At 47.5% G+C, this 17991-nt stretch overlaps 2 protein-coding genes across 5 annotated transcripts in view; one reads left to right on the top strand and one right to left on the bottom strand.

Moving 5' to 3' along the window:
• Window positions 1-3394, top strand: part of plekhg4 (pleckstrin homology domain containing, family G (with RhoGef domain) member 4) — an 80942-nt gene extending 77548 nt beyond the window's left edge. For all 4 annotated transcript variants that reach the window (XM_030718724.1, XM_030718743.1, XM_030718716.1 and 1 more), the window contains 8 exons: window positions 190-360; window positions 443-623; window positions 705-821; window positions 931-1072; window positions 1171-1271; window positions 1498-1667; window positions 2204-2266; window positions 3096-3394. In XM_030718724.1, the coding sequence (XP_030574584.1) occupies window positions 190-360; window positions 443-623; window positions 705-821; window positions 931-1072; window positions 1171-1271; window positions 1498-1667; window positions 2204-2242 (921 nt within the window). In that variant the 3' untranslated portion in view covers window positions 2243-2266; window positions 3096-3394. The remainder of the gene's footprint in view (window positions 1-189; window positions 361-442; window positions 624-704; window positions 822-930; window positions 1073-1170; window positions 1272-1497; window positions 1668-2203; window positions 2267-3095) is intronic.
• Window positions 3395-3578: 184 nt separating this feature from the next.
• On the bottom strand, window positions 3579-17071 carry LOC115774315 (ras-related protein Rab-8B). The gene is made up of 8 exons (XM_030721528.1): window positions 16760-17071; window positions 9377-9437; window positions 9109-9169; window positions 7897-7974; window positions 6956-7045; window positions 6656-6721; window positions 6530-6580; window positions 3579-6343 (listed from the first exon to the last, which is right to left on the bottom strand). Exons 1-8 carry the CDS (start codon window positions 16881-16883, stop codon window positions 6254-6256), a joined length of 621 nt encoding a protein of 206 aa, XP_030577388.1. The 5' UTR covers window positions 16884-17071; the 3' UTR covers window positions 3579-6253.
• Window positions 17072-17991: the final 920 nt, after the last annotated feature.

The following is a 17991-nucleotide window of genomic DNA, read 5'->3' as shown; positions in this document are numbered from 1 at the left end:
GTTCCTCCATTCCTGTTTGAGTTTGTGTGTCGTCATTTCACCAAACTGCAGCCTGCTGTTAGTGAAAGTATTAAGACACAGAGGCTGGATCACGAGGGGACATTAGGATGGACACGTATGTTTATTTAAAGCAGCTTGTCTCATCAAATAAACAGATTTGAAGGTTGTCTCTCCTCCTTCTGTCTGCAGGTGAACCTGAAGGAGCAGGGTCAGCTGATCCGGCAGGACGAGTTCACCGTGTGGAGCGGGAGGAGGAAATGTCAGCGTCGCATCTTCCTGTTCGACGAGCTCGTCCTCTTCAGCAAACCTAAGAAGATGGAGGGAGGCCTGGACGTCTTCATCTACAAACACTCCTTCAAGGTAAGCTCTCCCAGAGCAGGCGAGCCCGCCTGGAGTCTGAGGCGAGACGCGTTCTGAGAGACATCTTCTGTCTGTGCCGCAGACGGCCGATGTTGGGCTGACGGAGTCGGCGGGGAACAGCGAGCTGAGGTTTGAGATCTGGTTCAGGAGGAGGACGTCCAAGAATCAGACCTTCATCCTTCAGGCGACCACAGCAGACATAAAACACGCCTGGACCAAGGACATCGCCCAAATCCTGTGGACCCAGGCCACGAGGAACAAAGGTGCGGGCGGTCGAGTGTTCGGGGGAGCCAAGAGCTTCGGGGTCTGAGGCGAACTCACCGGCTTTGTCTTTCTGTCAGCAGAGATGCGTCTGAAGGAGATGGTGTCGATGGGCGTGGGGAACAAACCGTATCTGGACATCCAGCCGAGCGACGCAGCCATCAGCGACCGAGCGGTTCATTACATCATGAAGAGCAGAGGTGCTGTTCACACAAAGCCTGTTTCTAAGCTGAAAGCAGATCGAAGCTGCTGAACGCTGTGATGGTGACGCGTCAGTGCACATAAACTAACACACTGATCGATCCTCAGGTGCCAGGACACGAGCGTCCATCGCCGTGTCCGTCTTCGACCACTCCAATCCTTTTAAACAAGGAGCGGTGAACTCTGACCCCACAGCATCGGGCCCGTCTTCAAGCAGCCTGCTGGGACCGCTCAACCTGCACATGTACAGGTAAAGCACTCACCTGTGCATGTGCCACACGGCTGCAGAGTCAAAGCATCTCATGCTGGTTTTCTAACCTCCTCCTCCTCCTCTTCCTCCTCCTGCAGTCAGAACATCCCCCCTCCTCCCACCGCTCAGAGCCCCTTCAGCGCTTCGTGCATCGAGGAAGACGAGCAGGAGCACGAGACCAGCAGCCAGCCCTCCATGAGTGTGTACACCCCCCCCCCTTTTCAGTTGATTTAAAGGCTTTTAATTCAAACTCTGAGTTCCTCTCAGAGTCGTTTCCTCAGGTTTTAAGATCAGTTCATGTCTCAGATCTACGAGGATGTATGAGTGTGTGTATATGAGTGTCTCAGATTAGCTCTCAATAATCTGGCTCTAATCCCTCAGCTGCTCCACTTCATGTCTAACAGCAGCTTTTTTTCTGTCTTCAGCCACGGAGAGTTCGGGTTCGTCGTCTCGCTGCCTCTCCGGCTCCACCGGCTCCGACAGCGGCTGCGTGTCCTCCCACCTCCAGGAAACGCTACCTGAGGAGCCCAGCCCCCCCAGCCAGCCGCCCTCTTCCTCCAGCAAACAACGCCTCAGCAGCCAGTACATTTCATCTGTGAGTGAAGGAGTTACTAACAGACCGTAGAAGGTTTTCATTGGTCAATCAGACTCGCTGCGTCCTTCAGTTCCTTCATAGATCAGCAGACAGTAATTACCATCACGGTGATTGGCTGTCATGCTGGGAGGTCGTTTAAAAAAGTCCCAGTAATGAATCTGCAGGAGTCACAGATGAAACCACAGGTTTCATTTATGTTTGGGTTCATCGTAGAGTTCCAGGAGGTCAAAGGTGAGCTTTTCCAGCTCAGAGCAGACGGTGAGATTCAGGGCCCGCCACTCCAGTCAGACCTGACGGCGGCTTCAATAGAGACGCAGCAGTCAGTGCGTAGCACGTCTGTCTAAACGTTTTCATATTTCATATGACGACTAAAATCGCTGCAGAGCGGAGGCAGGAACACAGGAGCTGTTCTGGTTGCTTTTCTTTCTCCACTTTGCAGAGCAAACATTTAAAATATCAGAGCCGTGATGTGACGACTTATTCAGGAAATTCCTGAGTTTCTAAATGTTTGATCGCTGTTCTCTGTTCATCCTCAGAAATCCGCTGCGGTCATCAGTCCGGCCACCATCGTGTGATCAGCTCGCCTCCACGACGTCACTGTAAGTGTGCAGACTGATTCTTACTGCAGGCGTTTGACCCAAAGCCCGACGTTACCAGACCAAAGATTCAGCTCAGTAAAATCAGTCAGCTGAATAATCAGACCTGAGGCTGCAAAACAAATCTGTGATGTGGGCGGGAGCGACGCCACGAGAGGCCGACAGACTAATAAAATCCATCAGGTAGCAGGTTAGATAGCAGGTTATTGGGGTGGGAGGGATGCGGGCTCGGCTCTGGCAGATCAGTTTTGATTGAGCTGGAGGCAGGGAGACCGGAGCTACAATAGTCCAGATGTGATGGAGGGAAAGATGAAGAACTTAACGAAAAATCTCAGCTGGAACAAACCCGACTGAACGACCTCAGAGGGCAAACCCAGACTGAAGGTCACGATGATGGAGAACAAGTTCCAGGTCAAAATAAACGGAGCTCAGCGTCTTTGAGCTGTTGGACGTTTTGTGACATCATTTAAGATCAGAGAGACGAGCCACACGGAGGCGCCACAGCAGGTAACTGCCTGGTTTTACACTGGAAACCCCAAAGGGATTTGTGGCTCCTCCTGGGATCGAACCAGGGATCTTTCACTTGTTAGGCAAACGTCTAAAACACTGCAGATTGAGACTGAGGGATAATCTCCACAAATTGACAGTTTGGGGATTTTTTTAAAGCATGAATAGTAAAAGTCTAACTTCAGGCTAAGAAAGATCTACCTGGACGCCCTCTGAGCTCCTGTGTCTGGTGTGATGACACCGCTGTGGTCTCATCAGTAGATGTATGTGCAGCGATGCTGTGTGAGGAGCTCCACACACCTCTGAAGCCTTTGTGTGTCCGCAGGTCGGTCTGCTTCCTGCCGCTGTTTCCTCCCGTTTGGCCCGGACGTCGGACTCTCGGCAGCGCCGTTCTCCTGCGCCGACCTTCAGCTGCTCTGTGCTGTAAATAAGGACTGTTGGAGTTTGTCTCCTCACAGCTGCCGCCCTTCGTTTCTGTTAGTGTTTGTCGTGCTGACCCAGGGTCAGTCTGCGGGCGGCTCGTCGCGCTGTGAGGACGGCAGGTTTGTGTCTGTACATGTGTGTAAATAAACCCTCCGCTGAGCGTCTGCCGTCACTTTTTACTTGAATAATAAACCTGAGTTTGTTGAAATCACATCCATCCTGTCCTGTGATGCTTCACCAACTGCTCAGTTAGTCTGGTGCTGCTCTCAGGTGAGAGCTCGACCGTAGCCGGAGGATTTTTAATGATGTGTTGCTGAAACAGGTGTGGGGACAGTAACCCTGAAGCACCTCGGAGTGATCAATGAAACAGAAACCAGCTGGTAGAAAAAGTCGTTTATTCATCAGCCGAAGCAGCAACAACGCTCCAAATGTTTCAGAGCAGGAAACGGAAGACAGATAAAAACCGAAGGGGTTAAAGACAGCTGGGGTCAGAGGTCACGGAAACTTCCTGAATCAGTCCTGTGACTTTCACATTAAAAGCCTCCCGTCCGCAGACCTTTTCTTTCAGCTCAAAAACATCCAGCTCAAAGCCTTCATCTGTTCCCACCCTCCTCAGAAAGCTTCGGTCTGCTGACATCAACACAAAGTCCCAGATATAAAACACGTTTATTAAAATCATCCTCCGTGTGCTGATGTCAAAAGGCTTTTAATCTGAAAGTCACATTAAAAAGTTTCCTCCTAAACGTTTGTCCTCGGATCATCAGTACGTCTGATCTGACCAATCAGAGCTCAGTAACACAACAAAAAGGAAGAAGTGGTTTTTGCATAGCGAGTCACAAAGTGCTGAAAAATACAAAGAATTTAAAAATGAACACGTTGGCCACGCCTCCTTCGTGTTCGCATAAATCTGACCACACATAAAGATGGACGGCAGGAAGTGACAAAGGATTGTTTGCAGTACAGGTCATAAGCCCCGCCTCCACCCCGTTGACACATGGGACCAAAAAAAAGTGCGCCTTGTGTACATTCCAAATGTTAAACGATTGATTGATGATTGGTTTAAACTGATGTCTGTGATCATGATTGACGGCTGTCGTCCATCTTTATTTACAGTCTGGCCGCGACAGGAAGCAGAGTGTAAACAAACACGCTGTAACACTGATTTCTGCTTCACGTGCAGCTGCTGAATCAGACTCGGACCAACATTCAGTTTTAGGAGTTTTCCAGAGTCTCTGGAACCGTTTCCAGGCTCTCTCCCGCCGCAGGAGCTCGAGGACTGCTTTAGGAAGGCGGGACAGTTCTCAGCTGAGGGGGACGCGCTCAGGGGGGCCGCACATTCACCGCGACTCTTACAGTTTTCCTGGTTCCAGCTTAATGAGTCAGTGAAACGATCGATGACGCAGACTCCCGATCGGTGAGCCTGCCGATCGGGAGTCTGCGTCACGAACAGGAAATCTGGAAGCAGCAGCTGCACGTGAAACTCAAACATTTCAAAATAAAGCTCAAACAGTTCCTCTGAAAAGTTACAAAATAAAAGCATGTCCACTGTAAAAGAAATGATTAAATACAAAAACACAAAAAGCATGAAAAATGAAAACGAGCCTCAGTTCTTCTGTGAAAGCTTCACGTCTTCGTTAGATTCAAACCTGCGCCCGAGCACGCCGCGCACAGGAAACACCATCTTCTGTTTTCATATCACCATGAATTCAGTTTAATTAAAGATGCATGTAAAAAAATCTATAAAGACAAATCTGGCATTTAAATGATAAAATATAAAACTATTAGTTCTGTTAAAATAAACTCTGACGTGAAGGCTGGAGGTCAAATGAAGGTTAAGACATTTTAGTGAACACAAATTTAAAACGATATTTTGATGGTTTCTCGTCTGTTGGGAGCCCGGCAGGCTCTCGCTGGGTTTTTATTTCCTGCGTTTAAGCTGCAAATTCATTATTTAAGATTGAGATCTGAATATTTTTCAGCTGATTTCCTGCAAACTTTCCTAAAATAATCAGCTGTGAATTTCAGGATGTTTCCGACCCTCCATCAACTTCCTGAAACTCTGGGCTCGTTTTTAGGGCGTTAGCAGGAGATCAGCTGATCTGACTGAGGCCTGGACCACGAAGCAGGATCTGAGGTCAGAGAGGGAACTCCAGGTTTAACTCTGTTTCTGGGGGCAGGATATGTGAGCGTAAACCTTTCCACATTTGTGATTGTTTATCAGATTAAGAAAACCTGGTTTAAATGATGAGATCTGGATAAGACCCACGAGGTGCGATCAGAAAGTTCAGCTCTGATAAAAAGGAACCTGATCTGAATTTGGGCGAAGAGTCCTGGAGGAGGAAGCGAGGACTGACAGACGGGTTTGTGCGATGTCTGCAGGGATGCTGTACCGATCTGAGGTGATGAAGAAGAGCCGAGTGTGGGAGCGAAGCTGTGAGTTTACCGGCTGATCTACAGTCCTCACCTGTGACCACGAGCTCTGGGTGGAGACCGAAGGACGGCGCTGACCTGATGCACATTCACTAAAAAGGGGATCCTGGCTCAGAGGCGCAGATCCAGCCCTCATCACTGGTGACTGTGGTCACGTGGGACCTTATGACTGTAACATCACCGACTCTACCTGGCTGAACTTTTTGATCGCACCTGGTTACCTGCTTCGTAGTCCAGGCGTCCGGTCTGTGATTGGTCGGTTGCCATAAAAGTAGGACTGAAGCCTGTGCAGGTGTTTGGCCTCACTATCTGCTACATATTTGATCCTTTAAACGCTTCAGCCGCGACGTGTAAATGAAACACCGGAGGAGAGGGCGGAGCCACCTGCTTTGGTACAGTCATCGGTTCTGTCCTTCATCATCGCCGCCTCCGCGTTCTCTCTGTAACAAACACCGAGATGCTGCGTTGGCTCAGCCTCCTCCAACTGCTGAGCTGACGACAGACACCATTAAAACAGAAGAAGAAGAAGAGGAGGAAGGAGGAGGAGTCACAGCAGGCTTCTTAAATGTCCACAGGTTGTTCCTCAGCTCCTGCTGCAGGAGGAGGAGGAGTTCTGGGCTGAGGCTCCGCCTACAGCAGCAAACACCTGAACAGACTCTTCTTGGAGCGGGACTCTGTGATCTTGACGGGCCCCCCTCCTCCTGACGGGTTGTTGTCATTCTGCAGGAAGAAGAAAGGTCAAAGGTCAGACATTCGCCATGAACCCTTCCACTCTCATTTCAGCAGGTCTGACTATCATGTAGCACTACTGGCAGGACCGGGACGGATTTTTATTGGAATAAAGTCCAATAAAATATCTGGAGCCTGCTGCTCGAGTGCGAGCCGACCTGGAGCTGCTGGACTCACCATTTTCCTGTTGAGTCTGGCCATGATGTCTCTGGCGAGCATGTAGAAGGCCTGTGGAGGGAAACGGGATAGAAATGAGACTCGAGTCTCCAGGACTGCGGACGGTGGCGACGGATCAGGACTCACCTCCTCCACGTTGATGCTGGACTTCGCGCTGGTTTCCAGAAACTTGATCCCGTAGTCGATGGCGAGCTGCAAAACCAAAGAGAGCGGGTGTTTCTTCAAACGTCTGATTATGGGTTCATATGCAGGTAGATGAAAATGTAAAAATCATATTTAAGGATAAACTAAAGTTTGAGTCAGTGTGGAGGATTTTCTGATAATCAGATGAATTCATCTTTGAATAAAAGTATTCCAGTTTTCTGTGACGCTCTGATCGATCGAGTCCTGCTCCCTGTGTACAGCGATCAATAAAGCAGCTCAGACCTTCTCTCCTCTCTCCTTGGACACTTGTCTCTTGTCGTTCATGTCGCACTTGTTTCCCAGAACCATTTTCTCCACGTCTGAGGACGCATGCTGAAAACACACACACACACACACAGACACACACAGACAGCAGGTTAGAGTGAATCGCACTCAGTGATCAGAAAACAGCCACAAATCGTTCAATAACTGCAGCTCCGTGTCAAAGCCTCAGGATCCTTTGGTAGAAATCAGGAGATTGTGCGTGTTGTAATTTAGAAGTCAGAGGGGGTCACCTCTGTGACCCCCAGAAGAGCTAGAGGAGGTGGACGGGGAGAGGAAGGCCCTGATAGGTGCGTCAGACGTGCACATTTTTTTAACGACATGGATGCTTTTTGTGCGTGAATCTGCTCCCTGCACGCAGACACACAACACAGCGTCTCAGACAGATAACTGCAGCTGTGCTGTGATTACTGAGCACTGATCAGAGCTGATCTGTAACACGACGGGAAACTTCTTCCTCAAACCCCCCCCCTCTGACAGGGAAACTAACACCCTTCGCTCTGCAACACCTCACAGGGAAAGAAATCAGCAGGTCTGTCCAGAAAAGGTGAAAGTTTCCATCCTGAGGAGGCTGTGGTGCACATGTTTGACTCAGACTCATCTGGGTCTCAATCTACAGCTGATACTGAGACTAACCAACTCGGACTAAAACGGGTTTTAAGGACAGCTCACTGAGTCTGAGATCCTCTCTGTAGCTGGGAGGTTTCAGCCATACGGCAGCCAGAACACGTGAAACCACCTCGATCAGCGACATCACAACACAAAACGACTGAGAAAAGGTAAAAACAGACACCAAAGGGGGAGGAGCTTAATCACACACACACACACACACACACACGTCCTGAAAGCACTCATCATACGACCGGATCAGAGCTCTATGACATCAGAGGGGCGTGGCCTACCTCCTCAATGTTGCGTATCCAATTCTTGATGTTGTCGTAGGACTTCTCATTGGTGATGTCATACACCAGCATGATACCCTAAAAACAGAGAAGACAGGAAGTGACATCAGCACAGGAGGCGGTCTCCAGATGGATGAACAGATCAATGAGCTGAAGATCAATCTGAAAATCCTCTTAACCTGAAAATGCTTCCTGTTTTCTCTCCAACACCCGAAGAAGCTGCAAGCTTTATTTTGTAGTGTCTCTAACCCGCCAAAACAAAAGCCTGTTATTACATTTTCAAGCCTACCTCGAGGGCTCGGTCCTGGATTTATTCTGACAGTTTTGGGGTCATAATCTCTCCATTTTCCTTCTTATGATTCCCTCATCGTTCTCAGCGTGCTATTTGGGATGAAGCCTCAAACAGTGACTGCAGGTGTAACACTGAGGCTCAGCCCACAGACTGTAGGTAAAAGATGGATGCAGCCACTGTGACATCATCCGTTATGAAACCTCGAGGGTGCTCGTTCGCCGGTTTGTGATCAAAGTCTTTATCCAATTATCATCAGGAAAATGTTTACTGAGGTCACAGGGGAAGGACTTCTATACAACCAGGAGCGCAAATAGGGCCGAGCGCACTTTTCAGACCCAGAAACTACTGTTGGCGGGTCAGACTGGATCAGGTGACCTTAATTGAATTGGTTAACGGTCTCACTGAGGTCATCACCAGTTTTAATACGGCCCTGCGTGCAGACCCCTGGGACCTCTCTGAGGGGCCCAGAGGGCCATGAACCAGCTCGGGTCATCTCAGCCAATCACGATGAAGCTCTGAGCCAATAAAACCACCCGCTCTGGTGAACTCTGACATCATCAGAATTTGAAACCACGTAGAGTCGTCCAGTAGTTGAGTTTGGTCTTAATTCTCATTTATAAATCCTAATTAGTTTTTCACTTATCATCTATTGTTGGTTTCAATAACTGATCAAATTAGTTCCTTTATGGATTCACTTGAATTTCTCGTTGCCTTCGTGTTTCTGCTGTTTCTTCATCGCTTACATGTGCCTGTTGATGCAGTTTTACATCATCCATCACGGCTGCAGTCTGTGTGTGTGGCAGCTGTGCTTCACCTGAATGAAATGTGCTGCATAAATATGGTTTTGCTGGCTTGTTTCATTGGTGACTGACACATGACGTGACCTGTCCGTGAGCAGGGGGGTAGGGGGCGTGTCTTACCATTGCTCCTCTGTAATAGGCCGTTGTGATGGTCCTGAACCTCTCCTGACCTGCCGTGTCCCTGCAGGAACACGCCACCGTTAAACACCAGCACTGAGGCAGGTCATTAAAAACAGACAAAAACACTACAGCTCCCACAGTTCATTTCACCACCCAACAGCCAATCACAGAGCTTCATGTTGTTCTAAGTTTGGTTTCTGGGTGAAATCTGGGTTTATCTTCTCTGAAAGTTCACATACGTGAAGCTGAAGGAGAGCGCGGGACTCACCAGATCTGCAGTTTGATTTTCTTTCCATCCAACTCGATGGTCCTGATTTTAAAGTCGATCCCTGAAAGAGAAACAGCTGTTAGAGAGACACCAAACCATCATAACGATGATCACGAGGAGATGGCCTCAGGGCCCCTCCGTCTTATTCTGGAGATGGACTAATGAACCCAGAATAAAAGTTAATGTGTCAGTGAGTGCATGAGTTTCATCCTTTGTAACTGGGTCTGGGCCCTGCTGGTGGAGCCATGCGGTTGAAACGATCACTGAGGTGCGTTTGTTTCCCTTCTCTGTGAGTTAAATCTGTCAGCTGACTGGGTGTGTAACTCAAAGGGGAAGTCAGAGATATTTATAAAAACACTTCCTGCCTCTGAGAAAATGTAATGCTTCCAAGAAGCTGTGGCTGTGAAGCCCTGACAGCTCTGTTTCTGCCTGCTCACAGCTGTTTGGGGCGCTGGTTCAAATCCCTGCACCAGAGCTCTAACTGAACCTCTCCCTCCTCACACCACTTCCCCCCCTCCCAGCACCAACTGCATCCATCCATCCATCTTACAATCACTGACCCAGGGAGGGCGGTGACCTCTAAACAACACACGGCGCTTTTTAAGATGTATTTTAGATTCATTGGTTTGTCACTCTCCTCCCAGAGGTCTCAGCCCGCTTTGGTCCCAGGAACCATCAAACCCGTCCCAGCCCTTTTGGACTCCGTTGATGGTCAGGTTCCTGGGGGACATGCAGAGTGATGTATATTCTCTTAATGCATTTATTTTGGTTTTCCTGCTGTTAAATTATTTCAGTGTCTTTGAATGATAAGGATGAGCACTGACACACTGTGTTTGTTATTTCCTGGAGTTGCTGAGTATAAAACCATAACATTAGACCACCTGCCTAATATTGTGTTGGTCCCCCTTTTCCTGCCAAGACAGCCCTGACCCATCCAGGTATGGACTCCAGCAGACCCCTGAAGGCGTGCTGTGGTCTCTGCACCAAGATGGTACCAACAGATCCTTTAAGTCCTGGAAGCTGTGGGTGAGGCCTTCAAGATCTGACTGGTTTGTCCAGCACATCCCACAGATGCTCCTTTGGATTGAGATCTGGGGAATTTGGAGGCCAAGTCAACACCTCAGACTTTTTTGTGCTCCTCAAACCATTAATGACCCATGTTTGCTTCGTGGCAGGGAGCATCATCCTGCTGAGAGGCCACAGCCATCAGGGAGCACCGTTTCCATGAAAGGATGGAGATCAGACCGGGCCACCTTCTTCTACTGCTCCACAGTGCAGCTCAGAAGCTCACGTGCCCTCTGCTGCCGCTTTCAGTGGTGGACGGGGGTCAGCACGGGCACCCTGACTGGGCTGCAGCCGTGCAGCCTCAAACTGAGTCTTCTTCACCTTCTATCACTGAGCCTACAGCAGCTCATCTGTTGGATCGGACCACACGGGCCAGCCTTCAACCCCACGTGCATCAGTGAGCCACCCATGACCCTGCCGCTCGATCACCGCTACAAAAAAAGAGACCAAAGAGCAGCACACAACCACCAATGAAATACACAAATCCACTGAAGAGTGCCACAAATCCATCTACAGCAGGCAGAATACCACCACAGAGCCCTACAACACCATCAACAGGAGACATCACACAAAACCACTGAAAGGAGGCACCTGAGCGGGAAAACCTCTAAAAGACTTTAAATAACATGAAGATTAAACCTCAGAGATGCAAAAGATCCAAACACTGAAGAGAGACGCACAAAGCTGCCAAAAGATACCCCCCCCCGCCCACACACACAGAGAAGAGCCCACAGCATATACACAAAACCTCCCAAAGAAACGATGAGCAGCACTTTCAGCTCATTAATGTGATTAACAGAACATATTTGTCTGCACTGTTTTGTGTTACTGTTGGCGCCTCATTACAAGTGTGTTACTCTCACACTGCAGCAGTTGTGTGTATCTCGTGTTTTGTCTCGTTGCCGTGCTTCATACAGATGTTTCAGTGATGACATCAGCAGCTGAACACCATTTCAAGTCCAGCTTTTCTCACTGTTTATTCTGGGATGCAGGAGCTGCGTTTACAGCATCCTCTCCGACGTGTGCCGCCCTCTGAGTCGCTCGTCTCTCACCGACGCAGAAAGTAGAAAACTGAATTTAATGTGAGCGAGTCAGCTGACTTCCTGTCGGGCTCAGACTGAACCTCTCCTCTTCCCTCCATTCTTCAGCGGCTCTTTCTGCTCTCGCACCAGGAAGTGAAACCGTTCTGCTGCCTGTTACGGAAACACGCGGCTGCCGAGGTCATTGACCTCCACCCCATCACCAGCATTACAGACATTTCTGTGAAACACATTTAATGTCCTGCTTACATTAATCTGAAGCTGCATTAAAACTGCAGAATAAGATACAAACTGACCAAAGAGCCCGACGGGAACAAAAACCTGAGAACAGAAACAAAACTGCTAAAAACCAGCAACAAGACGGCTGCTCACAAACCAGCTGCTCCACGTGAAACCCAGAACACATGCAGCTCATCAGCCTTCATAAGGACGACCTTTGACCCTGCAGCTTCTCTGTCCCAAACAGCCTTCACAGCTCTGTGACTCGGAGGTTTAGCTTCAAGGAACGTGACTCTCTTTGGTTTAACTGAAGCATCTGTGACTATGAAACCTTCCTGACACGCAGACTCCAACGTGCGGGCGGCTCCGCTCCCTCCTCCCAGCGCACAGGTGGAGGTGCTGCTGCCGGTTCAGTTGGGTCACAGCTACAGCCGAGCGAGACCAGTTTCAGAAATCTGAAGTGATTCTAACGTCTGCATTTGGACAAATGTTCTGAAACAAAGGAGCAAAATTTCTGCCTCAAACATGGAAGCTGAAGAACCTCGAGTCAATAATCAATCAGCTGATCGTTTGAGCTTTACTGAAGTCAGCAGGCCTGCAGCCGCTCGCTCTGACATTACACTGAAATAAAAACAGGAAGATGAATACCACACACACACACACACACACACTGACTCACATTCATTTCCTGCTCCAACCTGAAGTGTTCATGCTCACATTTATATTGTGGGGGTCTCATTTTGGGTCAACAACATGAACACACACACACAGACACACACACAGGTATCGGCAGATGTCTGAATAACCAGCCCCCGCCCCCACCCCCGTACCCTCAGTCACTTTTTAAATACACAAAGTTGTGCTTAAACACAACACTGCGTCCTTTTGTGATGTGTGATGTCATCGTCCTGCCTTCCTGTGTGTAACCAAACACACACGTACAGGATCGGCCTCACCGATCAATGACAAGCCCTCCGTGATCACATTAAATCACCTGTTTGTACTCTTACTGTCAGTTTTACTTGGTGAGTATTTTACTGATGTATCATGAAGCTGATGATCGTATGAATGGAACCATTTCAGTTTCTCTTGGCTGACATGAACAGGTTTCATATTTCATCGCTTTAATACATGAACTAAGTTCTGATTTTTCCTCTGGAGCTTAAAAAAAAGGGCGACTGGATTTGTTTTTGTTTCTTGAAGACCTTTCACCTTTCACCTGAAAGGCTCATCTGAAACGAAAAGGAGTCCAGAGGCGGCTCCGCAGAACATGATGAATAAATGAGTTTCTGCTGATTTCTGTCAGTGACCCGTCTGTGTTTAACCAACTGCAAGTCACATGATGTTTTCAGCCAATTATTCACCTTCACGCAGCCTCAAAAATGATGTGATGTCAAATTTGTGATACTGGCAGTAAATATGTATCGATCCAAACGATCAAAGGCTGTAAACGACATTCCCACAAAGAGCAGCAGCTGACCTCAGGTGACCTTTGACCTGTGAACTGTCCGTGTCTGGACCCCCAAACAGCTTTTTAAAGCTGCAACTTCCTCAAAACTGGTCCTCGCAGATACGCACACTGACGCATGCTCCGAGGTCAGCTGACTCTCACGAGACCTCTGCAGAGCGGCCACAGAGCATCTTCTGTCCGAATGCTGCAGCAAAGGATTGTGGGAGCTCATGTAACATTCATGCAGCTCCAGCAGATGAACTGGTAGAGACTGGAGCACCGTGAGAGGACCACAAAAACCAGTCTGTGTGGAAAGCCTGCTCCTGATTGGCTGAGAACTTTACAATGAGGTCTTCTGGTTACGGCAGCAGTCAGAGCCATCCCATTACAAGTCAAATAAATAAATCATGAAGGCACAAAGAGAAGGAATCGAAGCCCAGAGCGAGACTGCAGAGAGCTCAGCAGCTCACACTCAGCTGTCAGGAGTCAGCCTGCAGCTGTGCTGATTATTAACCAATCAAACTCCAAACATGTGGGGCCTGAAGCAGGTTACCCACAGTTCATGCTCTGGCTTCACTTGAGATCAGCAGTCAGGCTCACACGAAGGTGGTTAATCAACCCAGACTTCATCGATCTACCATCTGACCAATCAGAAACACGGACGGTTTACAAGCAGCAGAGCGGCTGACGCTACAACGAAGAGAAAACTGTAACATGAAGAGGTGAAAGGCCTCATACGGAGCTGCTGCAGCCAAAGAGATGAAACTGCTCCGTGAGGGTGAAGGTGGCTCTCAGCGGTCAGTCAGACAGGAAATGGATTCATAAATAAAGTTCTTTTAAAGCAGGAAGGAAAGCTGAGCTGATGTTAAACCATCAGAGAGCAAATAAAGGAAACTGCTGTTTAATATTTATTACTTCAATTTTAACTCAGACCCCCCCACTGCAGCAGAGACTTATTTCAACTTTCACATACAGCCAGCAGGCTTTGGTTATCTGCTGTTAATGCTGTCAGGACACCACCGCTAATTTACAGCTGCTTCACTCAGTGGAGGCGGAGCCAGTGATGATGATGCTACTTTGCAGAGAACTGATTGGTCGGCATGCAGCAGTTTTGTCTCCGCTGATCTCGCATCTCAGATGTAACTGATGAAGCGCCTTAAACCGGGGTTAACCCTGACGGCGCCTCGCCAAATCCCGCTTCGTATTTTCAGGCCTCCGGAGGTTCCTGAGAAAATCTTTGAGGTCACATCAAATCAAGGAAATCAATAATAAAGGAGATAAGGACACTATCAATAACTTCATAACATTATTCTTCCTCGAGATCCACGTCTCCTTATTTTTGATTGTTTGGTGACCTGTTCACACCCTTTTCTTTTTTTCAAAATAAAAGCCTTTCTTGCCTGTGCAGGCTGAACTGTATCCCTCCTACCCTGAACACACAGAGCCCTCAGGCCTCGCCTGGCGAACCACCAAAATGTCCTCAGAGACAGCAGCACACCCCCTACTTAAACACTCGCAGACAGACAGAAGAAGACAGCTCCCACTTCCTGTTTCCACCAGGAAGACAGCAGTGACACGCTGCGCTGATGCACCGGAAACAAACACACACACAGTCTTCCTCTGTCTCTGTGAGGACCTTCTGAGACCTGGATTCAGGGTCCCGGTCAGAGCATCGCGGCGCCGAGGGTCCTCAGAAAGCCAGACGTCCTGCTCAGCGTGAGGCATTGCTGGGGCTTCATATGACCTTTGACCTGACTCATGTAAGAACATCTTCCTGCAGATAAATGCCAGCACAGCTGCTTCCTGATGCAGCAGTTTACTGGACTTGATTGATTTACTGTTTCACATTAATTAGCTTCATCAGGAAACCACTGACAGCTGCTGCTGATCTGTTTCCATCCACACGCTTTCACGAGCCTCAAATTTAAATAAAACAAAAAAATTAGACAAAACCAGAGAGCAACAAGGAAACTAACCTTCCTCACACAGATGCATGAAACTGAGAAAAAAAAATGAAAATGAAAAATATAATGAAACGTATTGATGAACAGAGACGTTTCCATCGTGCTTCACGTCCTCGTTTGATCAGCGGTCACCAGGACCGTTTCCTGACTCTCTGCTGTGAGATTAACTACAGGAAGGTTTATATCTGAGCAGCACAGCTGGACACATCCTCACTCAGGCCAAAGAAGTGGAGCCTACACTTCCCATGATGCAACTCAGCGACATCTTTCTAATGTTGCAAGCAGCGGCATCAAGCTTCAGACCGCAGCAGAGATACCGAGTGGATCTTCAATCTCACTGTACATCCTGTATAATGACAATAAAGGCATTCTATTCTATTCTGCTTCATCCAGCTGTTTATTACAGGATGTTGCAGCTCGTTATACTTCCTGTAATAAAGGCTCCTGTTACAGGTGTCCAGGCAAACAGCATCAGGCATATAATTTGTGTCTGAATGCAACAGAAGACTAAATAATAAAAATGAACTGTTATTAATTATAATAGTTTTAAATCAGAAATGTTTATTAAACTTTAGACTTCCTGTTCTCAGAGGATCAGCTGCAGAAAGCAGAGCCCAGCTGCATACACTTCATACAATAAATACTAATATTATTGGGATCGATACACTCTGTGAACGTGCTGAGATTTTAATTCTTTTACTCCTGAATATTAGCACTAGCAGAACTTTTAGCTTTTTGTTTACAAATGAAGATTTATGAAGTAAAATTGAGTCTGAATAATAATCAGATTCATAAACTGCGAGCTGAGATTTCTGTCAGTGAAACAAAGTTTCTGTTTAGTTTCTGTAGGCGATGATCAGGAAGGCGGAGCAGCTTTTATAATATCAGAAAAACCGCAGTGAAAGAAAAACGGTGGCAGTTATTACAGGTCCAGCTACTACTTTTATTTCCCTCTGAATGTTTGTTTTGGGCTGAGCTGCAGATCCTCTGGGTTCGTTTTTATTCAAATGTTCAGCTGGATTTGAGGTTGTTTTAATTTATTAGTGTTTCTTTGCTCTGTAACGTGATTTCCTGTCAGGGGTGAGATGTTTAAAATTGTTCATTCACACATGACAAACCTGGTTCACCTCCTGGTTGAATTAGCAATTTTGACCAAAACAAACAAACAAAAAATACTACATTTCTTAAACATCAATATATTTTCCCTTTGATTTGGTTATTATCATTATCTGAGGGGTTTTTATTTTTTGTGGATTTATTTGAGTCTTTATTTCAGTTAAATAAAGTATTTTTTTTTTTTTTTTTTTTTAAATCAAACAGTTTGACCCCACCAGGTGTGTCCCACAGATACACCTGGTGGGGCACGTGTTTCCACTGCAGCAGCTACCTCTGGCTTAGTGCTGATCATAAAATCGATCATGATATTGGCGATAGTAACTGATCAGCTGCTCCTTGAACTGCTGATCGATCACGAATCGACTGACAGATTCTTCGCTTCACAACTGATGCTGTCTGTTTCGGGGGGGTGTCAAAGGTCACCTGCCCCCACCCAAACGCTTTCACTTTTCCGGTCAGTTAGCTCGTAGCCTACAGCTAGCACCCTCCGCCGCCGGTACACCGGTAGGAGGAGGAGGAGTGGGCTCACCGATGGTGGAGATGAAGGTGGTGTTGAAAGCGTCCTCGCTGAACCGGAACAGCAGGCAGGTCTTGCCTACGCCGCTGTCTCCGATGAGCAGCAGCTTGAACAGGTAGTCGTACGTCTTCGCCATGTTCCCGCCGTCCGCGTGCGTCGGTGCGTCCCGGTGAGTTCCCGCGGAACCTGCGGCCTGCTCCCTCTCTGCTGGGCGCACTGGTTCGCTGGGAGCGCTGGTTCCGTACTGGTTCCAGTCAAAGCAGCGACGGACACAGGAAGCGCTCTGGCTGCAAGCTGGCCGGAATCTACCCCGCCCACATCCGGCCCCGGCTTTTCACAATAAGACCCTCCTCTCCCGGCGTGGTTGGTTGATAATGTTCACGTGTCTGAGTTACCTGAAATACATTTATCCGAAGATAACGCGCATAAAATCTCGAACTGAAACAAAACCCGGTTATTCACCTAATATTTTAGTATTAAAATATTACAATTAAATGAGTATTGAATTATGTATAACTGTGGATTTGTATAAGTGTGTAACTGTTTGTAAATATGGGTATGCATATGTTAATAAGTATATGTTAATAAATAAGTATTTTTACTCTGTGCCTCTGTCCTATGCCAGCTGGGAGGGGCTCCAGTGTATTATCCATTAACCATGTTTGTTTAGTGACGTTCAGCTTTGCTTATTACACACACACACGTGCCATTTTCCTCATTATTGAATATCTGTGCCTTCAAGCTGCTTATGCTTTATTTGATGAGAAGATTCATTACTCTAACACTGTAATAAAATAATTTCACTTATAAATTTCAGGCGTTTGTTACAGTAAATATGTTGGGAGATGTTAACAGGAGTAAATCTGCTTTTTAAAAATCAGAAATGCCTCAGCGGGCTTTCTCAGCTCTGATGAACTCAGGCTGCTCAAACATTCTCCTCTTATTTCCCTTTTAATAACTCACCATATTTGTATTTAATTTAGACATTTTTAATGTCCTCTTCTTTTTTAATGTAGTTTTCGGTTTAACCACAGCCGCTCCACAGGAGAAAAACACTCAGCTTTTATTTTGAAAGCAAAACTACGCTTTTTCCCGTCTGTTTGCGGCAATTTGACGCACCCAGGAAATGGGGGCGGGGTCGCATGACGTTATTGACATGGAGGTTTTTTTATATATATATTTTCAGCGTTAACATTATTATTAAGGTTATTGTTGTTGGGCTCGGTGGTGTAAACTCTGCTGAG

The sequence above is a fragment of the Archocentrus centrarchus genome, chromosome 3 (genome assembly GCF_007364275.1).
Source record: "Archocentrus centrarchus isolate MPI-CPG fArcCen1 chromosome 3, fArcCen1, whole genome shotgun sequence".
Lineage (NCBI taxonomy): Eukaryota > Metazoa > Chordata > Actinopteri > Cichliformes > Cichlidae > Archocentrus > Archocentrus centrarchus.
Note: the sequence above shows the minus strand (reverse complement) of the source record. Positions and strands in the feature narration are given on the sequence as shown.